Source organism: Diabrotica undecimpunctata, chromosome 6 (assembly GCF_040954645.1).
Source record: "Diabrotica undecimpunctata isolate CICGRU chromosome 6, icDiaUnde3, whole genome shotgun sequence".
In the NCBI taxonomy this organism is placed as follows: Eukaryota; Metazoa; Arthropoda; class Insecta; order Coleoptera; family Chrysomelidae; genus Diabrotica; species Diabrotica undecimpunctata.
In genome coordinates this window covers 130907278-130934133 of record NC_092808.1, presented here as the reverse complement: position 1 = coordinate 130934133, position 26856 = coordinate 130907278, and the positions used below count along the sequence as shown (strand labels likewise).

The 26856-nt window shown below is 31.8% G+C and overlaps 1 protein-coding gene and 1 long non-coding RNA gene across 3 annotated transcripts; both read left to right on the top strand.

Annotated features, from left to right (window-relative positions):
• Positions 1 to 293: 293 nt before the first annotated feature.
• On the top strand, positions 294 to 5928 carry LOC140442834 (homeobox protein MSX-1-like). The gene is made up of 2 exons (XM_072533803.1): positions 294 to 471; positions 5457 to 5928. The coding sequence occupies exons 1-2, from the start codon at positions 297 to 299 to the stop codon at positions 5876 to 5878; spliced, it is 597 nt and encodes a 198-aa protein (XP_072389904.1). The 5' UTR covers positions 294 to 296; the 3' UTR covers positions 5879 to 5928.
• A 951-nt stretch (positions 5929 to 6879) lies between these two features.
• On the top strand, positions 6880 to 19759 carry LOC140442833 (uncharacterized). Of its 2 annotated transcripts, none has more exons than XR_011951155.1 (3): positions 6880 to 6994; positions 12627 to 12856; positions 18133 to 19759. It is a non-coding gene; the product is annotated as an uncharacterized lncRNA (long non-coding RNA). The 2 variants fall into 2 exon arrangements; XR_011951154.1 differs by lacking the exon at positions 6880 to 6994 and adding an exon at positions 9554 to 9643.
• Positions 19760 to 26856: the final 7097 nt, after the last annotated feature.

Sequence of the window (26856 nt, the reverse complement as noted above, 5' to 3'; positions counted from 1 at the left end):
AGGATACGCTTTTAACTTTAAAGAACATTAGTAATTTAAGTTGAATTAAAATTTTTTCTTGATAAATTAAGACCGGATTGTAATTGTAAGAAACACTGTGTATATGTCTATTTTTAAAAATATTGTCCCGTATCTTTAAAAGAAAAAATATTTGAAACTCTAAACTCACCCTTTTACAAGTAAACACAGCTACGTCCTTGCTGCAGAGAGTGGGGTAGTACCCTCATATATAATACCGGGGTTGAATGTTTTGACACAGTATATTTTTTGAAAATAGCCAAGTGATGATTTTCAAAATGGAAGATAAGGGGGCAGTTACAAAGAGTCACAGTGATTTTAGTATTAACCATATTTTAAACAAAGCTGGGGTTAATTTAGAGCATAATACGTCGCCGAATAGGGATGGGGTAAATGATTTAAATACATATTCCTGGTTACAGTGTACGAGGTTTTGTCCACCTAAAGTACCAAGTAAGTAATTATGTTTAAGAATATTTTATGGATTCGTTATAAAATAAATATATTGCTTATTACTTGTATCAACTGATTTAAATATAAATATTATTTATATTATTTATTTATTTATTTGTATCTCTACAAAAATTATTTCTTTTTCATCTCAATAAATTTTTAAGTTTTTCAAATATGTATTAACTAAAAGTAACTAATTTAATTATTATTATTGAGTATGGTGTATTATTCAATTTTGGTCTGTGTCACTAAGGCCTTCAACCAAAATCTTGTCATGAAGTTTGTTTCATTTTTTCAGAGTTAAACATTTTATTTTATTTCATGATTGGGCACACCAGTATGAGTACTACATATGCTTTTTGTTTATTGCCTTCAGATATCAGAAAACCTCTTTGATTTGTTTGTTTCTCAAAACAAGGCTCTCAAAAATATCCTCCGATAATTAATTTTAAAACATTCAATAATTTTTTTAATCTAATTTAATACTTTGACCTCTGTATGTGGTGATACTCAATAAGTTTTTCAAATATGTATTAACTAAAAGTAACTAATTTAATTATTATTATTGAGTATGGTGTATTATTCAATTTTGGTCTGTGTCACTAAGGCCTTCAACCAAAATCTTGTCATAAAGTTTGTTTCATTTTTTCAGAGTTAAACATTTTATTTTATTTCATGATTGGGCACACCAGTATGAGTACTACATATGCTTTTTGTTTATTGCCTTCAGATATCAGAAAACCTCTTTGATTTGTTTGTTTCTCAAAACAAGGCTCTCAAAAATATCCTCCGATAATTAATTTTAAAACATTCAATAATTTTTTTAATCTAATTTAATACTTTGACCTCTGTATGTGGTGATACTCAATAAGTTTTACCCATGAGCTGTGTGTATCATAAAGTATTTTATATTCAAACCGGACAGATATTTTATAAATTTCACAGAAACTGAGTATTTGTCAAATTATTTTATCATAATTGTCCAATTTTATGTAATTTAAAAAATGTGTAATTTTTGAGAAAAAACTTTGATATGATCAAAAGATCATATCAAAATATTCTATCTAAGGGAATTTCTTTATTATACAGAAGATGGATTACATATTTGAGTCTAACTCTGCCAAATACTTTCTTTAAGTCAATCAGATATAGAAATGCTGCTCTATTATACTCTATTGATTTCTCGGCAATTTAATTTATGACGAATTTTGCATCTGTAGACGATCTTCCAGTACGGAAACCTTGCTGTTTGTGTTAAGCTTATCCTCTGATTTATTAAATCTATTAGTTCTCTAATTGATTTTAGAGTATTTTAATAGAAGAGGATTCCAGTAATGTAGCAGAAAAACAGTTTGAGTCACTGCTGCGAACAACAGAAGATCTTCTTCTTTTTTACGTGCCATCTCCGCGACGGAGGTTGGCAATCATCATGGCTATTCTAATGCTTAGATGCAGCTTTCGTGTCTTGATGGTTTCCAAAATTCTCATTCCAAGATACATGTTATTAAAAGCTAAATCATCTACACATAAAATACGTCTCACCATTTTCATCGTTTGATACACAAATACACTTTTCAAATCACTCCGTTCCTTGAATATACTCCTGCGGTATTGTATTTAATAGATTTTATCTATTAAAGCAATTTTCTTTCGTGCTTATAATGCTGCACAGAGAAACATTGACTGTTGAGGTTCTAGATAATAAAAAACAGTCGACATTTGATGGGATAGACTATTTGTTCAATTTTCGCTCTTTCAATTCAGTTAAAACAAAATTATTTGTAAACCTAACCTGATCTATCAGTTAAATTGATAAAGTTAAAGCATTATATGATTATTATATTTTTGCCTAAATATTGATTATAATTGTATATTATTTCAGTGTATATATTATAATTAGATATTAAAGTCCTTGTAAAAGTAAGAGGACAATTAACAATAAGCAAAAAAATTCCTTGGTTTATTCATAACTAAACTGATAATTATTATATTAATTAGAAACTATTAACGTTTTGATATTTTTAGTATTTTATTTGTTTTTTATTTAAATCCTATTGAAAACTGTGTATTTTATTTATTTGGAATAAAGCGCAAACTGAGCTAGAAATAGCAGTTTTTTATTGTTATATGGGGTTCACAGATTCCAATATTCTTTTTTCTCGGGATGTTGTCCTTTGATAAACCAATTAGCCATATTTTTTTTATAAAAAAACGAAAGAAGATAAAGAAAAAAAGAAAAAGTTAGATAATTTTTTTTTTTGTATCTTGTGTCTACTTCTACGTTATTCTCCGATATTTTTTTCTGTTATTTCCGCTCTTTTCAATTTTTCTTACCGAGTATGTCATCTTTTGTGTATCAGTGTAAACAAAGTTCTTATTAATTGCTGTTTTTACTTTATTTTCTCCTTTCACAGTCTATTCTTAATTTGTTAAGCTTTAGTTTATCGTTTTTTTTTCTTTATCTTATTTCTTAATTCGTTCGTTATCTTGTTTTTGTTACTTATACTTTTGTTAAATTATTGTTTATGACTAAATGTTCTTTCATCTGTTCCAGTTTATTTGTATTCTGCATAACTGTTTCTTTATTACGGTTATTCTCTAGTTTAACCAAGCATGTTTACCTTCCTAGCTGCCTAGCTGTATTGCTATCTCTATCTATACATCTGTATTTATTATTTTTTCAATAAATTTTATTTTTCTTTAATAATATATCTATCGTCAGAATAGATTGCAAGTCCTTGTGTTATCCAAATAATGTAGCTAATAGTAGACTCAAAGATAACGAATAAGGTTATTAGAAGACCCATTTGTTCGTACTAGCGGTTACGTTTCATCCGTTCTACTCAGTCTAATATCGTTCTTTTGGCTTTGCATTTGGTTATGCCAACAAAAAGTTCTGAGCTTATGAATGTTTCTTTTAACCCTCCCCTTACAAGTAGATCCACTTTTTTTCTTTTCAATTTCAGTATGTCCAGGCACCCAGACTAAACTTACTTTGTTACTTTTTCGGATCCAAATCAGATTCTGAAGACAGTTCTAAACCAACTTTGCGTCCATCTTATACTATTTCATTCCTTTTAATGCCATCTGGCTATCCAATATAATTTTTATAGAGTGCCTCTTTATTAGTTTCTGCAGGCACATCTCGATAGCATAAATTTCTGCTTGGAATATAGTAGGGTGCTTTCACTAAGGCTTAGACTTGGTTTCCCTTCGTATACTCCAGCTCCAAATTCTTCATTACGAAAACCGTCCGTATTTCAGCATTGATCTGCCATTGAGAGATTCATTGCATTTGACTACCATTCGCCCCTTTCTAGAAAGGCGACAGTAATCGGCTTTTTGAAATTATATTTAGGTTGCATTGCATCTGGTAGCATTTTCAACTCAGGATGATTTGTCATTATCTCTCCAAATTTGATCTCGGTATCCTCCTTTTGCCCTACTTCCTTGCTTCTTATCCGTCTTCTGTATGTTTTTACCTTCGCCTCCCCCATCCATATCTGTAATGGAGGGTGGTCAAGTATGACCTCCATGGAGGCGGTTGGGGTCTATATAGACTACTTAATTACGATATAATAAGTTCTTCATTGCCATATACCTTAAATATATTAGATGCCATTACTATGTTTTTAAATCAGCTATTCATATAGAAAGATCAATGGAATCATTACTGTTTTACAAAACATTCAAGGTACACCACCTTACAACCAGTTATTCCACAAACCATTTGTTTTAAGAGTTTTTTTAGCACTCCATTTAAACATATAACCACCATCAACCGATTATGCTTTGGACGTGCATTTTGTCCATTTCATTTATTTAAAATAAGAGTGATCTAGGACGATAATTGCAAAAATTGCGGAAACCTGAGTAATCTTGGTCATATCTTTTTAGAGTATCTTAAATTTCACCAGCATTTAAACTTCCTGTATAACAAATTAATCAAATGCAATTTGTATGTACCATTTAATATACAGTCTCTGTTAACCAATTATAGTATAATTATAGATTTTTTTTTGGACAATTGTATGGGTCTATAAGACTAGTATATGTGTTTAGAATATTCTATGACAGTGTATAAGTTTCCATTGTTTATTATAAATGTAACAATACCTTATCAGTGGTCCAGGATTGTTTGTCTTTATAAAGGTCTTGATGGGTCCTTACAGAAGAAGCGAGCAACCTTGTATATTCCTTTGAGTGTTTTTTTTTTCTATTATTATCCATTTATTTAGTATAAGAGATACCATTGTGTATTTGCCTGAGTAAAATATATATATATATATATATATATATATATATATATATATATATATATATATATATATATATATAGGAGAGAAAACTAGTCTTTCATTAGGGTTTTCAGCATTAAGTAGAAATGAAAATAGTCTCTAAAAACCGTAGCACAGGATTGGTCACACAAGAGGATAGAAGACTAGTCTTTCATTAGGGTTTTCAACATTAATTAGAAATGAAAATAGTCTCCATAAACTGTAGCACAGGATTGGTCACACACTAGGATAGAAGACTAGTCTTTCATTAGGGTTTTCAGCATTAAGTAAATTTGATAAATAGTCTCCAAAAACCGTAGCACAGGATTAGTCACACACTAGGATAGAAGACTAGTCTTTCATTAGGGTATTCAGCATTAAGTAGAAATGAAAAATAGTCTCCAAAAATCATAGCACAGGATTGGTCGTTAAGATTTAATTCCATCAAGTCATCCAATAAGTAATGTTGGAGGTTTAAATTTGCTCAGTTGTAATTTAAAAACGTGATAAAATTCACGATGAATTTGTTCCTGGCATCTTTTAATTTATTTCTATCAACTTTGGTAGGTTTATTCTTTGTTGAAGCATTTGAATTCCTCTTTTGATTGCAATGAATAATATTTATTTTTACTAGTAATAAGTAACTATGTAAATCAATATTGTATTACGTTATTTTACACACTTTAACCATGACAAATTTAATTACAGGAATTCAAAAAAAAGAGCCTCCTCAAAAGAGACAACTGGGACGATATCCTAGGATTCCGTTCACCAATGAACAAATTGCCACCCTCGAAGAAAAATTTCAAGAAAGTCCATATTTAAGCAGCGAAGAGGCTTCAAACCTGTCGAGAAAGCTCCAACTAGCAGATATAAAAGTTAAAATCTGGTTTCAAAACCGAAGAGCTCGAAAACGAAGAGAAGAAATGAACAAAAATTTTAAAGAAAAAATACCGAAAACTGAACATATGGAACCGGTTCTGCAACCTTCCACAAGCAGTCGAACTTCACCAATTATTAGTACAGACACAAATAGTTTATTACAAAGTACCATCTCGCAAAACAGTACAGCTTTCGGTCCTTTTATGTATATTAGTCCCCAAAATATTTTAGAGTTTAATCCTCGGTAATATAGATACTGATTATTTTGCCAATTATTAAAAAAGTTTGTTGAATATTTATTTGTATATAAAATAAAGTTATTTACAGAAAATTTGTCCCATTGTTTTTTATTTATTTACTTTTTTATCTTCACCAGACGTTAAAAATATTACAATATATTATAAACTAACTTATATTAAATCCGGAAACTAATTGTCGAAACCAAATTCAGATTTCTGCTTTAATCTGTGCCTTCTAAGAATTACAAGGCAAAACAGACGTTGATAAAGATGTAATTAGAGATATGGGGAATCTAAAATGCATTCCACAACATATCTCCTCAACTAAACAAAAATCCTTAGCGAATTGGTTTCTAGTACTCATAAAAAGTATACCGAAATAAAAGGAAAGCTCTGTTGTTGATTTTCCTTCTCTGAATCCACATTGGTATTGTCCCACCTTCTTTTTCGTTATCTTTGACAATTTTCTTATTCTTAAATTGTTTTGAAAAGCCTATTAGGATCTTAATTGCTAATAGAACATCGGAATAATAAGCCTCGTTGGTTAAGGGGACAGAATTCTTTCGTGCCGCACGTGGAGGAGAATAATAATTAATAGAATGTCAACTGGTAAAATAATAAATAGAATTTAAAAAAAGATAAGAATAATTGTGGTGCACATAAAAAATACAATAAATAAAAATAAAATAAACAGAAAAAAGTACCGGGAAGTATAGTTATAGCAATAAGATTAATTTTAAAGCAAAACTAAAGATTTCGTGCAAACAAAATAAAATTAAGCGAAATTGCAGAATAAACTCAACACCAAATATCAAATTACCAAGAAGTCTGTAAGAGGCTAACTAATTTGAAAAGGAGGAAAGCTAGATCTACGAAATAAACTGAAAAACAATAGTGGAAAAAAGTAAGGAAAGGAAATTAGCACGAAAATTACATCAACGTTTAGATAATTTAACATCACGTGTTAATGTTCTCAATATTTCCACGCCACTGAATTTAGTCGTGTTTAAATAACATTTAAATTAAGTTGCTAAATATTTCTAACGGCACACGTACAGTTAGAGAAAAAAATAGATTTACCCGACATTTATAGGTCTTGTTTCTTAAGACGTGTATTTCACCATGGTAAGTAGTATTTATTGATGAAATATACATACAAATGTAAATTTTATACAAATTAGAAATAATTTACTTATTTTATATGAATCTGCATGAAAACAAGATAATTTCGTATTTACTTTTTCGAAAATTACTTTCAATAAATTAATTTTTATAATTAGGTACTTCATTTCAAGTTTCCTTATATTTTCCTTCTGGTATCAGTATGGCATTTCAATGTTTTCTTCTTTAGGTTTTTGGCTTTTCTTAACAAGAAACAATCTGCCTTCTTTTTTCTCTTCTATTATTAACTACAGGAAATTGTATATGTCTTATCTAAATGTATGTACGAACCAAGATATTTTGTGTTTAAGATCTTTATCGACTTAAAACTTTTTCATTTTTAACTTAAAAGCTTTAACTTAGAAACGTTAAAGTTCTCGAGTTTCGAGTTCCCATAGTGTTTCGTAAACCAAACTCTTACGGGTCCATATACAGATGTACGAACTTTTGCATTAAAGTTCTCGAGTTTCAAGTTCCCATAGTGTTTCGTAAACCAAACTCTAACGGGTCCATATAGAGATGTACGTAAATCAAACGTGAATATTTTAGTTCAATATATTGAATGCCCCTCCAACATCCCTAATATAAAGAATTTATATTATTTTCTCCTTCATTGTAGCTTTCCATGTAATACTTTTAATAATGAATAAATAATATCAATGATCATGAATCGTCCTATATCTGTCTATCTATATAGTAACCTTAATAATCATTCTTGTAGAATACGTTTAATTTTTTTTAACTTATGCATTTGTTTTTATTATCATTTTATCTCAGCCAATGATTAGCTAATTTTCAATATTTTGCATCTGCTCTTTGAGATACTTTTTCTATTTCATTTATTTAATTTTCGGTTTTTCAGTTTGATATTTTCATAAGCATTTGTCTTTTAATAATTTTTTGCGGTCGCGTTACTTTTTATTTTTAATTATTCAAAAGTCTTCAAGACTGGAGTGCTGGAAAGTTTAACAAAAAGTTATGGTAAGAGCCAACAGCAAAGTTGTGGTAAGAGTGGAAGAGGGAGTGCTAGGAAAAACATCTGGTAAAGGGCCTCCTAGGGACAAAGAAACAGTGGTGCAACGATTAAGTGCAACAGAAGGTTAGGAAGAAGAAAGAAGCTAGAAAGAGGTCTAAAAGAGAGCAAGACAAGCATACATACAGAGTGGCAAAGAGGAAAGCAAAGCGCGCTGTACCAACTTCTAAGAAAAGATGGTCTGCAAAGCTGTATTAAAGAGATAGAGACCCCTAAGGGTATAAAAAGGTTATACAGCATTGCCAAAGCAAGCAAGTCTTCAAAGGACTTGACTCACATGCAGCAGATTAAGAGTGTGAATAAAAGAGTGTTAAGAACCGATGTTGAAATAAAGCAAAGCTGATATAAGTGTCAAAGTTACTAAATAAAGAACAACAGAGGAAAAAGAGAAGATGGTAGGACAGAAGAACCAGATAAAATACCTGTGGTGATTTGGAAGACTCAATGGGAGGAAGGGGTTGATGTATTGTGCCAAATGGTAAAGAGGATATATAAAGAAGAAATGATGCCCATTGCATGGAGAGAGAACGTGATACTACCGTATAAAGATTAAGGAGGCATTCAGGACTGTAAGAGCTATAGACGGATAAAGTCAATGTAGCACTTAATGAAAATTTGGTGGAGAACTGTAGAGCGATGTTTAAGGAGGAAGACATCGATAGGAAAAAAACAGTTTGGGTTTGGGTTTGGGAACAAAAGGAGGAGAACAGATGCATTGTTTGCTTTGAGATAGTTTTGTGTTAAAGGAGGAAAGAAAAAATTTTGTAGAAGTTGGAATTTTGGAGAAGGGTTTTTGAATAGGGAGGACTTATGAGTAGGAGAATTTAAATACCTTGTCTCTTACATAACGGAAAATGGAAGTGAAGCAAGACTGGAAGTCGTTCTATCTAGCAATTTGTACCTCGAGTTTTTAGTAAGTTAATGATTTCTTGTGGAAAAGGGGCTAAAAGTACTGTCGTCGGCGAAACACAAGTTAGATATCTTGACATTGCCTAGATTTCTGTTTAGGTGTTAAATAATAAGGGAGCTAAAACGCATCATTGGCGTACTCCCTTCTCGACAATGCATTCATCAGACAGGCATCCATCCATTCGAATTTATCTTGATATAGTCGACTATACTCCATTCGCTTAGCTCGGGCATATTTTGACAGATTCATTGTCGGAAACCTACAAAACAACAATTCCTACTTCTCAGTATTAATAGCTCAAGTATCCTACTATTGCTGACTTCTTTCTTAAAAAAAAGAAGAATTATTTTAAATAGTGGAAGTGTATACTAAACCCATCAAATGTTGGGTAGTATATATTTAAAAAATATATTTTAGTTGTTATAATTTAACATAACTATTTATTATATGGTGCAGATAAATAAATATTGATTATCGGTAATTCGCAAAGTTCTATTTTATTTACTATTTAGTTTGTTTACTATTAATATTGGCTATGAGTACGTGTGCTTGGTTGTATAGTAATTTCTAGTCACTTTTAGTCTGTCAAAAAGTAACTAACTTCGCAAAAAAATAATCGCTGAATTCACTAGAGAGTTCGGACTGGGAATCACAAACCGAGTATAATAAGGTGAGTTAAGTGTTCAGGTATAAATAAAACATATTTATTTTATCTACTTTTTCGTTAACCTACTTTAACATTTTATTAAATTTCAATAACTAAATAACATTTCATAGCAAACCAAGATACTGTTAATAAAATATACTACTTTTAAAACTGAAATTTTTGGAATATACGTAATTTGGCAAATAGCTATAACAGTTGGTTAAATCTGTTTTACAGTGTTCAGCCTTTTAAGATAGTTTATAATGGCCTTTGATGTATAATAATTGAGGAATTCTACAGTTTAAAATTTTCCATTGATTTTATATGGCGCTTTCAGCAATTGACCACCTAGTTATAAGTATAGATGAATGGAGTTTTAACAATATTTTTATAAATGAATTTTGATTTTATAAATACAGTATTATTAGATAGGAATAACATTATATCATTATTTTGCCATAATTGTGCTCTTATAAATGTCAAGTAGTGTGATTTAAAAGATTTTACTTGTTTAAAGACTTCTTGCTAAATTTCACAGTTCTCTTTAACTGTTTGTAGTATTGATTAAAAATAAATTTACAAGGATACTAAACACATTAATGTTAACTACCAGTTACCACTTTAATGCGATTTTATTTATAGGTAATATTACATACACAAGATTATATTTATAATATTGGTAATTACTTTTTAATTACTTCGTGAAATACCATAAATAAGTAAACAAGGCGAAAAGCTCGGGTTCATTTGGAAAAATATTCCTATGGGATTTTTTTAAATAAACAGTTTCCTGAGATACCCCAAAATAAGGATCAAGAGGTTCACAAGGAATCTAAGTTCCTGTAGTTGGCTGTATACCATATACAACAAAAAATTTTATTAAAAATCCTTTATAAAAGGTATATAATTTAAAAAACCCAATCGGGCTATATCACAAAACGTTTTCGGAATCCAACTCAGTTGCTTTCATCAAGTCCTCCTAGACATATCGTCTCAGGACCAGCAACTTCACGTGAAGTCATACGTCGCCATGTTACCAAATCCACTGGTAACTTTAACATCATAATATTTAACACCATATATGTAATGTAAACTAAATTTAAAAAAACTATTTTTAACGGGTTTTTACCCACATATTTAGTGGCTGAATACATGTATACCCACCTAGTGCACTGATGATGGAATATGAATTCCGAAAACGTTTTGTGATTTAGCCCGATTGGGTTTTTTAAATTATATACCTTTTATAAAGGATTTTTAACAAAATTTCAAAATTTTTAACAAATGTTCAAATTTTTTTGAAAAAATTGTTAACAATCAATTTTTTAGGTCTCTTGTATTTTTTCTGTAAACTCGATCGTTTTCAAGTTATAAACAATTGTTCTTTTTCTTCTTCTTCCTTCTTGTATGTAGGCTTTAAAGCCTGTTTCTTCTTCAATATTAGCCTCCTAAATTGTTTAAATTATCGTACCTTTTTTTTCTTGGTCTGCCAATATTTACACTTATTCATTTATGTCTTCTATATTGCATGCTCTTCTTATGTTTTTGTTTCTCTCCCTATCCAACAGACTTTTCCCTGATATTCGTCGAAGTATTTTCATCTCTGTTATTTCTAGTAGTCGTCTCGTTTTAGATGTATTAGGTCTTGTCTCCGCCGTGTATGTTAATATAAGTCTAATTGCTGCTTTATAGATTCTCGTTTTTGTGTTTTGTCTTTGTTTGTTCTTCCAGATTGTGCCATTAAGAGATCCTGCCGCTTTACTTGCTTTTAAGTTTTGTTGTCGTACTTCTTTTTCAACATCTCCGTAACTAGTTATATCTATTCCTAGATATCTAAACCTTGCTTCCTCCTTTATTATTTTCCCATCAATTTCGATTTTACATCGTAGTGGGTATTTAGATGTTGTCATACATTTGGTTTTTTCTGCTGATATTATCATATTGTATTTTTTGGCTGTTATATTGAAGATGTGTGTAAATCTTTGGAGCTCGTCTTCTGTCTCGGCAGTTAAGGCGGGGTCGTCTGCATAACATAATATTTTGATTTCTTTGTTCCCCATTCTGTAACCATGACCTTTACGTACTGGTTGTATTATTTCGTCCATTATTATATTAAAGAGAAGTGGGCTTAACGAGTCACCCTATCTGACTCCGCTTTGTACTGGTATACACTGTGTTAGTTTTCCATTTATCTTTGCCTGTATTCGATTATAGAAGTAGATGTTTTCGATGGTTTGTATAATATTGATTGGTATGTTTCTTTTATACAGTATTTTTCATCTTTTTTGTAAATGGTTCCCAGTGCTCATTCTTTGTTCTTCTTACCAACTGCTTTGTTTCATTTCGTATTCTTCTATAGGTGTCTCGGAATTCTGGAGTATTTGCTGTTCTATACTTTGTGTAGGCTTCTCGCGTCTCTTTACATTTCTCTTTTATTTCTCTTCTGAACCATGTGTATTCTTGTTGTTTCTTTTGTTCAGTATGACTTTGCCTTTTCCTAGAACTTCTGTTGCTGCTTCTTCAATGTTGTTTTTAATTTTCGCCCAGCTTGCGTTTATATCTTCGATGTCGTCTATTTGTTTCAGCTGTATCTTCTGTGCTAGTCTTCTTTAATACATTTCTCTTGTAGGGTCGTTCTGTTAAAAATGTTTTGTTGTTATTTTCATTCTTATTTTTGCTAGTACTAGTTTGTGTTCACTCCCTGCGTCTGCTGAGCTTAAAGTTCGGATATCTAGAATATGCTTTGTACAAATGAGCGCCCGCCCTACTATACGCGCCTCATTATCAATTGAAAAGCAATGTTTTAAAATAAAATGTCCAGAATTTTCATTGGGAGCTAATAGAAGTTCTTGGACTTGAATTTAGATACTTGATGATTTCAAAAATAATATTTTTTACTTGTGTTTTTTAATAGAAGCAGATTTCAAGTTAATTTTATATTTTGGAAGAAGAATAAGATTGAACCTGTCTTATAATAAAATACAAACTTACAGTTTTTTTATTTTAGGTTTTCCGCCTTCTGTTACTTTTTATACCTGTAGCTAGTATACTCTGCGAAAAAGAAGAACGTATTAAAGATGCAAGCAAAAAGGAAGGCGACTACATAACTCATGCTACATTTAGCAAAAATAATCAACATAGACAACCAAAACAAATCAACTATTACAGTATTCCGAATACAGCGAACATGCGAAGAATCAATAATATGAACCTTAACAACAAATATTATGATAACAGGTAAAATTTCCATTTATTTTCTTATGTCTCTTTATCACGACCTATATATGTAAATTATTTGTCAATATCTTTCTTGTATGGTTACTCTCAGAGGAATATAGTGAGTTCATGTTTCTCTTTGTTGATTGTAAATTGTAGATTTCAAAATGGTTGTTTAGCTTTGTAGAACTTACCACACTGCGAACTGAAAGATCTTTTTTATGTACCCTTATCTATATTGGTGGCTTTCATATTTTTTGCCTACTTTTCAATACTTTTATCATCTGCGGAAGCATGGCCTCTAACGGGATCCAGTTCCATAGATTTCGGATAACCTCCACATACCGGAAGAAGGCAATGAAATCTGGGTGTCACTGATACCAGAAGTCATATATAGTAGGTAACTCATTCAACTTAGTAACTATTCCACCACTGGCTTGAGGGAAATTATGCTATCTTTTTGGCCAGCCAATTAAGCCCCCAAATCAGTAAGTCGGTAAGCACTACCTCCACTTCGTAAAAGCTTCTTATTAAAGAGTGTAGCCTTTCCTATTCACAAACACGGTCAGTATTTGTCAATATTAGGGTTTATAGGCCTTGGTCTGGAATTATTTATTCCTGGCATTTCTCTGCGTTCTTGCCGCGTCTGTGACTGAGGCAAAAAATATTAAAAACTATATAAATACTAGCTTTCGCGTCATTCAATGAAGAGTGGTAAACAGAAAATTCCACACCAAGGCCTATAAATAAATAATGTACATTTACAATGTTTTAGTAGTTTAGTGACTACTGCATATACTCTTCCATGGCATTACCCTCGGCGCTGTCAGTCCCGGTATTAAGCGGCCCACAAATTGCGTTGTTGCTCAACAGTTTTGTTCGACGAGCAACTACTCTGTTCGAACAAAAATGTCGAATACGACTTACACACAGTTCAGTTTTGTTTCAATTTTGTTTAGTAGTTTGTCGGAGTATAAAACGAATTTATGTGTTTGAAGTAGCGGCGGCGTTTGCCATAAAATCAAACAAAAAACGTAAATGAACAAAATGGGCGAAAAAATGTCTTTTGATGAGAAACCAGTTTTCTCATGTAAACTTGTTAAAGGAATTAAAATTGGAACGTGGTGATTTGTTTAATTATTTGAGAATGGATTACGAAACATATTGCACCCTTTTAAAACGAAAAACAAGACTAGTTGTTAAAGTACCTAACTTTTTTATTATCCAATATAAGCGAATGAGTCAAAAAACAGAATGTTAAGAAAATATGGGGCTATAGTTGGGTTTTAATTTCAGTATTTTATAAATGCTAGAATATTCCACAATGTCACGCGAACTTTGAGAAAAAATCACAGTTTGATTGGTACACCCGGTATACAATGACAGTTATTGTCTAACATCAATATTATTACAGCAATATTGTTAAAGAATAACGCTATAACATATTAAAAAAATCACTTAAATTGGAAGACAGGTTTAGGAAATTCGAACCATCAAAAATGGCCAATTTTTAAAATGGTGCGTTAATTTCTTGGAGAAATGTATTTTTCCGCTTACAATTTTGAATAAAATAAAGGTTTGTAAACACCTTATTAATTATATTAGTATTATTATAGGTATTATTGTCATTGCCGTAATAAGACAATATTCTCTAAATTTGATACACTACAACGTGTGGTTTCGTTGTCATTCAAAAATGACAGGTCATCGTAATACCACAGATTTGGTATATATATATATATATATATATATATATATATATATATATATATATATATATATATATATATATATATATATATATATATATATATATATATATATATATATATATATATATATATATATATACATATGAGGAGGTGTCAATCAAAATCAATCATGTCCACCTTAAGAAGTTTTAGGGAAATCGCAAAAAACGTATTAGTAAATAACCTTACATGAAAAATCGGATAAATTAGCATATATCATTTTATTTATTGAAATTAACTGACTCTTAGTAAATATTTCAAATCTGAAGGTATAAATAAACCTGTAAACACATTTTAAAAAAAGGACATGTTCTTATTTGATTGGACTTCATGGACGTTGATAGAAGGGATTGATAAAAAAACTCTTAGACTACTTAAAATATCTATTGTATTGTTACAAAAAATATCTTGAAAAATGGCTAACATTTACCAACGACACTTTCCACAAAATATAAATGTTTAAATGTGTAGTACAATGTCAGGTTCTAGACAATCACAGGATTCGTCCACTTCGTCAGCATCAATTTCGTTGTCCTGGACGTCCACTATTATGGTCTTATACCAAGATAAAAAGTCATGTTTCTGCCAGTCATCACCATACATTTTCACAAGTAACGTCTCCACGTCCTTCTTCTTAGCTGCTTTCACTATATTGCTCAGTGGAAGTGACTCTACAGGAGTTGAGAACGACCTTGCAGAATGCCAGCCTTTTTTTTGAGGCTTGTTGTAGGTTTCAAAATCACTTTCAAACCTAAAATTCTGTGCCGATTTCACTTTGATAACAGTAAGTTCTTGTCCATTGCGGTTGACAGCTTTCTCTTTCCTCACAAAAATCCTCTTCTTTTCAGATATCATTTCAATGTTTTTAAATCGTGTAGCCAAACTTTTAGCATCAATCAATCCCCAATCCCCTCCAAGTTTCCGTACTTCTCCAACAGAACTATATACATTGTAGTACTCTTCCTTTGTTGCAATGGTAGGCTGCTTCCTGAGTAACTTTTCAACCCTTCCGAACACCCGATCAGCGGGGAGGAAGCTATGCCCGCGAACAGGGTATGTTAGAACAATCTCCTCTAAAGCATTTTGCACTGATCCTAAGTAATACACTAATGTGTGAACAACGGCATTGTTTTTGTTTTGACCGGCACACCCATCACAGAACTGATTCAGTCTTGTTACATTTGAAAAATTAGCGGAGTTCAAGAAATTTATAAGTGCAGATGAAACTTCGGTCGCACCCCTTCCTGCAAGTTCTTCAGTCCATACGTAAAATATGGGGTTTTTTGCGTTTGATGCTACAATGTAAAAAGAGTAAAAACGTAATTGTCTTTTGTAGAACGCGTCTTGAATAGGAGGTGGGAAGTGCTTGAATTTGCTGGAGATCAAAACAGAAAGTAACCTCATTTTCTTTGTTTTCCTTTAAGAGCCCATAAAAAGCATTAGCTCTTAATCTGTGTATTCTTTTCTCCATCATAAATTGGTTGACCACTACCAAGTATTTCACAGCTTTAGCCTTCTCAATTTTCAGCTGAAGATCTATTTTATTGCATGTACTGCAAACGTCAGAAGCTGGTGATGAAAATCCGATATTTAATTCATTGAAAACTCTCCTAAACATAGATTTCTTAACTTTAAGATTATCAAGTACAGAATCATTGTATATAAGCCACAACTTCTTAATGTTTAAGTCTGCACCAAGATAAATCCTTTTCGATTTTTTTCGATTATAGTGGCTTTCTTTTCCTCTTAAATTTCTCAAAAAAAGGCGGACTGATTCCTTGTTCGCAGCAGATTTGTGACTCTTCCTATCGCCACCCCTCTGATCCTTAACAGCCTTTCCCTCTTTCACCTTTTTAGAAATATTAGTCAACCTTGTTCCCTTCACCATGGTAATATGCATGAAAAGTTTCCTACACACAAGTATAACTTTACCGGTTGATGAAAGTATAGAATATTGTACACTAAAACTTTTAGCCTTTGATTTTTCAGAGGTAGGCCTAGGCCTTCGCCGCTTTATGTTACGTTGATTTATCCAACTGGCAATGGTGTTATCTTGAGTGTTTTTGTCAGGTATTTTGTAGAGGATATTTCGAACAAAAATAGCATCTATAGGCCTAACTAATGCACATTTCATACCTTTGTTCATGTGTTTACATGGAACAATCGCACGACATCCCACTGGAGTACTGTATCGCTTAAGCTTGGCTCTAGTTTTTTTATCCACAGTCTTTTTATTTTTACGAGATCCTTCATTGGCATCGCCCACTCTCACTTAGTTTTCTTCATCCATGGAAAATTTCAATTTTATTTAATAAAAACTACTATAATAATATTAAAATTAAACCACAGTGCAATACAAACTCAATACTCGCTATCGACATAACCTAGAGGGAAAACACAGACAATGTGTTGACATGGTCAAATCACGTGACCAAATCGGGGCACTCCTATTAGCTGAATGGACATGTGGTGGTATGATTGAAACCAACTGTGGACATGATTTCATTTGATTTGAGAACCTAATATTGTGTATTCATTTTAAACAGGACATGATTTTTTTTAACCGAAACCGAAAACACCATAGAATAGGATTCACTCTTTATATTATGAAACAGCTGCTAACTCATTTTTTGATTTTTATGGACATGATTGATTTTGATTGACACCTCCTCATATGTCATCACTTCCAGCGCCGCTATTTTTAACTCCCTTCTGTAGTCTGTTCATAATAAATCAATATTTTTCTTTCCTGATTCTTTTGCCAATAGACTTTTATATGCTGTCTTTCATAACTTGATCACTATACTCGCGACTTTTAATCTTCTACACACACGGAAAACTACGAGAGTTCTATAAATTCTGACAAAAATGAAAAAAATCGTTGAGAAATGTACCCATTGAATTTGAAATAGATATTTTAAAAAATAAATTGAAAATAAAATAAAAAAATATATGAATGCGCCGCTTATGGCTAAATAGTCGGTTTTTAAAATTGTTGTACCCACACACTTCAGATTTGCTCGAATTGAGCTGCTTATCGAACAAGTTCGACAGACATAAATTATTCCATTAAATTGATTATTCCATCATTTTTGCATGCCCACAAAAACGACAGTTTTCTAGTCACACACTTCCGTTTTGCGTCATTTTTGTTCGAACAGACTTGTTCGTCAAACAAAATACTGTCGAGCAATAACGCAAGTTGTGGGCCGCTTTTAACGGGGCCAGTCTTCATTTGTCTCGAGCATTAATTTCAGCAGCTGTTTAACGAGTTTCAATACAATCCATTGGATCTATTGAGGCCGCACATCCGCGCAAGCATAAAATTGAATTTTGTGCAGCTTATGCGTCACTTACTTGCTGTGCCTTTCCAATATAAGTCTTCTTATTTTTCCAAGGAAAATACAAGTTCTTTTATCTTGCGTTCTACTTTCTGTTTTCATGCAGTTAATAAATAATACAACATACTAAAACAATACAAATAATAAAATAATACAACAGTTTAGGATAAGGTAGTATTATAATATAATTCTACAATATTTTCAGGCCAAAACCAATGTATCAATGGAATTATCCACCCCAAACCTACACAGCTAATGGATTCAGAAGGCAAGCCTTATTTCCGGTCAAAACAAAGAACAAATTCGGAACTTCTAATAATGTCAACAATTTTGTTAGAAGACCATTTCGCACTAATAACAATCCTGCAAATTTAAATCGTCTAAATTTTAACCAAATTCCTGCTGGTGCACCACAACGGCCATTTAGAAGATCAACTACAACCACAACCTCTAAACCGACTACGAAAAAAAAGTTTAGACCATCTTTTATTATGGTGTAACATATTATACGATGATTTTGTTTATATTAGGACTAAAATATTTTCATGAAAAGAACAAAACAATTCATCGATTCGATTTATTTATTTATTTATTTTGTTATTTATTAATATATAGAATAATATTCTATATATTATATAGAAGATTTATTGAAAATTTTGAAAATTTCCTATTAAACTCTGGATATTTTGTATACTTACACTAATTCTTTTTTATATATAATTGAATATATTTTATAATTATTAAAATAATCTGACAACCTAGGTACTATGTACATATTTTTCATTTTGGAATCCGATACTACTATTATTAAATCAAGAGCACTAATATCTCTTGAAAAAGAGATATCCCTAAGAGTCTCTAAACTAAGTTAATGAAAATATGTATACACCTACTTTTATAATTATTTATTAACAACTATTTACAAAATTTTCTCAGAATATAGATCACTGTCGGTTTACTTAATCTTAACCTTTTAAAAAAGGCTTTATCATTACAAAAATTAAAATGTTCAATTCTACATCAGCATTCTACAAAGAAACGAAAGGCAGAATTTACAAAACAGTCATTAGACCAATAATGACATACGCGGACGAAACAAGACCTGACGCAGAGAGGACAAAAAGGATGTTAGAAACAGCCGAGATGAAAAAACGTAGAAAAATTGATGGTAAGACACTATGGGACAGAGCTAGAAGTATAGATATACGACGTAGAAGCAAACTGGAACAACAAGCACTGGGTAAGAAATAGAAGAAGTAGTAAAGACGGCAAGAGACGGTTTCCCAATAGGAAGACGATCAGTAGGAGGACCACGAAAACGATGGAATGACAACTTACTGGAGGCACATTGAAAAACAGACAGAGTCATGTCTATATAAAAAGAATAAGAAGAAGAAGAATTCTGAATCAAATATTATATTTTCGGAGTTTATAAACATTAAACTGATCATTCTCTCCGATTTTATTAAATATTTGAATATCCATGTTTCTAACCTACACTTAACAACAATATTTAGGTTATATTTTTGATTTCATAATAACCTACAACATAATAACGAACTACAATAAACACAATTTATTTTCCAGATAACTTTTTATTCAGTACTTTGTTTGGCAAATACCTAAATATTTTATATTTTATATGTCAGATAATTTTAATTTATTTTATTTGCCAGTTTATCTGTTCAGATTCAAAAACAAAATATGATTGACTCATAGGTTGAAATGTCAGTAGTTCAGATTTCTTTGTTCAGATGGCGTTAGGATTTTAAATCTAAACTAACATAAAGCTTTAAATTATTTTATATTAAATTCTACCTTAAAAATATTATTAAAATTATTATTAACTATAATAATATGTAATTAATAATTGTGTAATGTAATATGTAATATGTAATTAAAGAGGTTTCCCACGATCGGCGATATTGCGGACGGATGCGGACCAGCTCGCACCCACGCACCGTGGGAAATGTCTCGTCCGTGGTAGCACAGGCACGTCTGTGCTGGCGCGTCGTATCGTCGTATCAAAGGTGCGGTACATGTCCGTATTCCGAATACGTTCTCTTTCACTTGGCATTTTAAAATAAGGTTAAATCAAACACTACTGTCACGGACCTATACAGACTGTCACTGACCGTAGGAAGAGCTCTGTCTGTGGTGCGTTGCCGTCCGTGCTCATCGGCTGTGCGCGATGATTTGTAGAATTGCCGATCATGGGAAGCCGCTATTATATTAATGGAGGTGACAATACAGTCTTGTCAAACTCCCTTCATATCTTCGCCTTCCCATTGGTCATAAGTCACTTGGTAAAAAAATCCTGCCCATTAGAAAGAGAAGAAGGGACTGCTTTGCGTCAGTTGTCTTTTTCGCACTGTGGGAACGACGCTGTATTGCAACGCTCAGTCTGTATTATATGTCTATGGTTTAATGTATATAGTGAAGCCATTTTCCAACAAGCTATATTTGGGCGAGAGAACAAAGGGCACAATAATAAATGGAACAGTTATCAATAACTTACGCTACACTGATGATATGGTTATAATTGCAGATAATTTTAATTAGTTTACAGAATATAATAGACCATCTAAATGACACGTGCAACTTCTTTGGAATAAATCTGAATAAGAAAACATTTATGAAAGTCACTAAAAATCTTACAAACAACAGAAATAATGAAGCAAATAGTCTCTAATACAACAATAAAAATAGTAGGAAAATATAAGTACCTTGCCACATGGTTAAGAAAAGATATCAGGTAGTCGCACCAGTTTCTTGTCTCCGAACCATGACTATTGTTTGCAAAATGGTCCTCTCCAACTTCTAATTTTGCCCATTAAAATGGTTTTTAAAATATTATATTTACTGCCTCTTAAAATATGGCCTAAATATGAGACTTCTCACTCTATAACGATATTTACAAGCTCCATTTGGATATTATCTCTTTTTAAGACCCCTTCATTTTTAATATTGAACTACTATTGAACTTATTTTTAATATAATCAACTTATTGAATTTTGAGCAGCCTTTTAAGATATATGCTACAACTAATATTAGAAGAAAAAATAAAGGACAAGAACAGTATTGGAACGATAATTGTTTGGCTTTAAAATTTAAGGAAGTGGTTTAATATGAGTTCCACACATAATGATGACCTCCGAAAGGAGAAGGCACGTCAAGAAGAAGAAAATAAAATTATATGGAAAAACAAAGCGGCATAAGGTTTACGTCGATTGTTTGGTAGTTTTTTATTGGATTAACTCGTAGCTGTTTTAGACCATCCTACTTGCATATCACTCTGTATTTAATTCAAAAATAATCGTATACTCTCAATGTGGAAATATTTAATTTGCTATTAAAACAACTTCAAAATATTTGAACAATATTGATCAAAATACTCATTGTTTGATCGTAAGAAATGAACGTTTTGTAGTAATTTAAAATTAGTGGAGATGTATCAATAAAATTATTGACAATCCCTCCAGAATGAAGTCGTTATACAACGATTTCTTAATGCTAATAACTTCAGCATACACCAAAAGTATATAAGATTGAAGAAAGCTTATGCTTGCCCAAGAGTTCCTAATTGTATCTTTGAATTGTTCGAATATTTCATAGCAGAAAACCAAGATGGGACTGGTTCAAATAGTAAGTATCGCTTATTTTCTCTCTCCAAAATGTATTTATTATTTTCTAAATATAAAATTATCAAATAACAAATTTATTATGTTTTCTATGGCAAATAAATCCTTTATAAAATGTTGATAATTGATTTGTCCATATTAGCGCGGAGAATCTGTAATTATTTGAAACTAAGTTCTTTATTTATTCCCAGGAATACTTGATATAGTAATACCTCGGTAATTATTACAGTTTCTCTTGTCGCCCTTTTTGTGTATTGGTCGCATAATGTCTTTGTTCCAGTCCTGTGGTATTTCTGCTCTCTTTATGATATCATTCTCTATTCTCTATTCCCATGAATTTTATCACATCCGGGGTGATATGATCCTTGCCTGGTGCTTTGCCTAATTTAACTCTTTCAATTGCCTTTTCCAGTTCCTCTGTTGTTATGGGTTCTACTTTTTGTTCTTCATTTATTTCTTGTATCTCCACTATGTTGTCTACGTCTGTATATCTTTTCTTTTTCCTTTATTTGCCTCATAATCTTCAGGGTGCTTTGTACTTCGATATCTCTTTCATTTTTCTTTTTTGTTCTTTACTTTCCTTCGTATTTCGTCCGTCCACCATTCAGTTCTCCTCATGCTATTATTTGGTATTTTTGTCTTCCCGCAAGTTTCCTCGGCAGCTATGATTAAGTTGGTCTTGAGATTTTCCCACTTTTCTTCTATACTTGCAGTTTTTGCCCTACCTTTCAAAATATTGTCTAATTTTTCTTGGAATATCTTCTTATATTTTTCTTTTTTTAATTTGTAGCTTTTTACTTTTTCATTTACTACCTTTCTCCTATTTTCTTCCTTTTCTTTTGCTGTTCTCATTCTCATTATTACTAGATGATGATCACTGCCAATCTCTGAGCCTCTTTTCACTTTCGTGTCTTGTACTCTTTTCCATTTGTTGCTACTTACCAAAAAGTAATCTATGATTAATTTGTCATTTCTGCTTTCTTGTACTCTCGTGTATTTGTGAACTTTTTTATGTTTAAATTTTGTATTTGTTATAACAAGTTTATTCTCCATACATATTTCTTTTATTCTTTCACCATTTTTGTTTAGTATTTCTTCTCCTTCTTTTCCCATGCGTTCCTCAATTCCATTGTTATTATTTCCGACTCTACCGTTTAGATCTCTCATTACAATTATATTTTCTTCCCCATTGTCAATTTGCATTTGAAGCTCCTCGAAAAATTTATCCTTCTCTTCTTTTTTTGCATCTTCATTTACTCCGTAGGCTGATATTATTGTCCATGTTTCCTCGTCTATCAGTTTCATTTTCAGCGATAATATTCTCTGGTTAACATATGATTCTTCTATAACGTATTGTAGTCAATTCGGTGCAATTAGTATCCCTTCTTTTGCTCTCTCCTTTGCATCAGCTCCTACCCAAAATAACCAATATCCTTTGTGTATCTTCTTAAAACCTCTTCCTTTCATTTTCGTTTACGTTAATCCTAATATTTCTATTTTTTTGTCTGATCATTTCTTCTACAAGTTCTACCTCTTTTTCATTGATGCTTCTTACGTTCCACATTCCCATTTTTATCTCTCCTTTTTTCTGCAGTATATCTTTCATCTTCTTCCTATTTTCATCCTTGTTTACCTTTGCATCGCGCTTCTTCCTATCGTTATTCCTATTCGTCGCCCTGGTCGTTATTGTCAGATCCTTTACGTTGCTTTGGTCGTTACCAATATTCCTTTTGTGGGTGTAGTTTTCTAGTTTTTTGGATGTTTTTCCAGTTCCTTTTTTATTTTGTTCCGTCTCCATTCTTCTTGGTTTTCTAACAATTTGTTGTAACCAATTTTGACGTCTTTGCCTTTCTCTTTCTCATTTTTTGCAAAATTTCTTAAGTGTTTCTGCTTTTCTTTCTCTTCTCTATTTAGTCATCATTGATGAATATTTTCTCTCCTACGACGTTTTTTAGTTTATATTTTTTTGCCATGATCTCGTGTTTTCTCTCTTTATTTCTTAGTTCTATTACGCGTGTATTCTCGCCTATTTTTTTTACTGTTGTAGGTGTAATATCAACTTGAAGATGTTTATTAAAAAGTCCTTTTATTCTTTCTTTTAGGCTGCTTGGTTCATTTGTATCCATTTTTAGACCATTCATTACAATGTTGTTTTTTCTTCTATTTTTTTTTCGATTATTTCGACTGCTTTTTTCATTTCTTGTAACTCTCTCCTTATTTCTGAATTCTCTTTTCTTATCGCTTCTTCAAATTGGTTTTCAAAGGATCTAGTTCGATGTCTCATTTTTCTACCTATGGTGCTTTTTTCTGTTACTATTTTTTCAATCAATCAATCTTATGTCACTGTCTTCCTTTTTACATTATTTGCAAAACTTAATGTATATAGGTATTCGATTCACACTATTATCCTCATACTCTTGTCTTTTACCTGCAAGAGACCTTTTGTTGTGTTTTCTATAATTCTTATTTCCATTTCAATGAACACTTCTTCTTTTTCTTTTTCCTCTTTTTCCTTGCACTTTCCCTTGTATAAATAATCCCATGAACTCATATTTTTCTTTTCTTAGTATGTCACCAAAGTAGTTCATTTTTCTTTCCTTCATAGTGTCAAGTATTTCTTTTTTTTATGTGTCTAAGATATTTTCCACATTCTTCGATAACACCACAACTCAAAGTTGGCAAGTCTTTTTATATGTACCATCTCAATACTATAATTCTAATTTTTATTCCCAGTATTCCATTGCATAATGGTTTTATTTCAAGGCTTATTCAACGCAAGTTCACATCCCAACTAATTGTATCTGGATATTTTCCTAGCTTTTCCTTTAACGTACATATTCCATACCTCGCAGTACTGCGTAGTGCGATCAACCAAAATTTGCAGCTTTTCTCTTCTGTCCGCAAGGAGTATTGTATCATCTGCATATCTGAGATTATTTAATATAATAATGTGTTTCCTCAATGTTTGTATTTGTCTGAGGTACTTGTACTCCAAAATATGATATCTTTTCTTTCCATCATTATCGAATATCGATCTCTTTAAGCATTTTCAAAATCCGTGTCATTTAGTAACCTACAAAATGTGGTTTTTGAAAAAGCTGATAGGTCCTTATCATCCTTTACTCTGTTTATTATGCTGTCGACGGTTGGTGGTATGTTTTCCAAAAAAAAAAATTATTGACAATTGACATTTCCTTATTCGAGATTTCACTCCCTCCACGTAAGTATTCTTACGTGAATTGGACTGAAAACTGTTTTTCTTCCTTTTTGTACCAGTTTCAGTTCGCCTGGCTGGGCCTCTTCGCGGATATCATAAATTTTGAGAACATTCACACCGCATATTTTCGAAACTTTTTCCACAGTAATAGTCAAGCTGTCACCGGTTTTTAAGTTCAGATGACAGTTCAATACATTCAACGCCACACTTTTTACTTGCACACTAAGAGTTGTATCCTGTTTGAAATTCACGACAGATACTGGCAACGGCTTTATGATGTAGTTACTTTCATCCGCTTGCGAAAATGAAATAGAACTGAGCTTTCATAGTTTTTGTCAACAAGTTTTTGGTGTAATGGCCTGTACCCAAATCGACAAGTTTACTTTGCGTGGACAATGGGGATTAAGACTGATTCGCTTCTCCAGATGGCTTTATACTGATCTTTTTTTCCCAAAGAATGTGTTTACAATGGAAGCTAATGAAAATTGATGAATATAGATAAGAGTTTTTAATATATTTTACTTTTTTTATAATATTTTTCTTCATGTCGTTTAATTCGAAAATGTAACTCTCCTATTTATACATCGATGATTGAATCACGCTTTAGTTGAAACAAGAAGGATAGTCTTTTATACAACCGTAGACAATTGTTGCGTGCGCGTATATTCCAGTGCTATGATTCTTAAATCCGGTCCTGATGCGCCGCTCGGGGCAAACCGGCAACGTGGTTGGCCGTTCTCCACTGCAATCTAACTGTGGCTTCCACTATAGTGTTCCGTTAACTGATATGCCTTTATTGATGTCTTCTAGTGTCTCTTTAAACATCTCTTTTGAACACATATTAAAAAGTAGAGAGGATAGTACACATCATTATCGTATTCCTCTCCTTATAGGTATATCTTTAGATTTTTATTGGTCTACTCGTATTATGGCTTTCTGATATCGGTATTTTGTAATGATTTTCACATCCTGATCATCTAGTTCTATGTTCCGTAATATGTTTGCAAGCCTTCTGTGTTGTATTTTGTCAAAAGTTTTCTCAAAGTCATCACAGTTGACATCTCGATGCCGTTCTATGAGTGTTTGTATAGTAAATAACCCCTCTCTAGTGCCGAAGCCTCTTCGAAATCCCAGTTGGTTTCCTGTTATTCTATCGTCTAGTTTTTTGTAGACACGTTCGTGTATCACTCGCAAGAAGACTTTTAAAACCTGGTTCATCAAGCATTCTTTCGTCATTTTCAAATAGCTTTTTTATATATTCTTCTCATTTATTTATTTTCTCTGCATTTGCAATGATTATTTTGTTGTTTTTGTACATTATGTTTTCAATATCTATTTTTTGTAGTAGTAGCTCTCTATTTGAAAGAATATAGTCTATAATATCTTTGTCCTTTGTTATTTTCAAAGGTGCATTGGTGTTGTTCTTTGTAAGGAAAAGAAATATTAATAATACGTAATTCATTTTTGCTGCAGAAATCTCTCAGAAGATCATCGTTTCCATTTCTGACATCGTCGTTGTATCGTTGTTTTATTCCTGGTATTATTTCATCATCAATACGAACATTAAAGTCACCCATAATGAACATACATTCATTCTGTGGAATTTCGTTTATTGTGCTCTGGAGGTGTTCGTAGAACTTTTCTCTTTTATTTACATTTTGTAATCCTCAGGTGCATAGATTGCTTTTTTATTCTAGTTTAATATTTATGCAAACTATTCTTTTTAACACATATTTATTCTTCTATTTGGTTTGAAAGTTTCTGTTGTACTACTAGGGTGACTCTTTTTTTGGCTCTGGTTTCTGTCACAGCACCATTGTAGAACCTTAAGTACTTGTTTAACATAGGCTTTTTACCTTTTTCTTTATCTCTTGAAGTGCACAGATATCAATATTCTTATCTTTAAGTTCTTTGGTTATTTTCTGTCCTCTTGTGGTTAGTGATTTTACGTACCGATTCGAAGAATATTTCTCGTTTTCCTTTTTCTCGCATTTGTCGTAATCATTGAATCCGTCCTGTTCCGAGGCATAACCCAGTCTATGTAACAAAATATTTATAATCCACCAGTAGG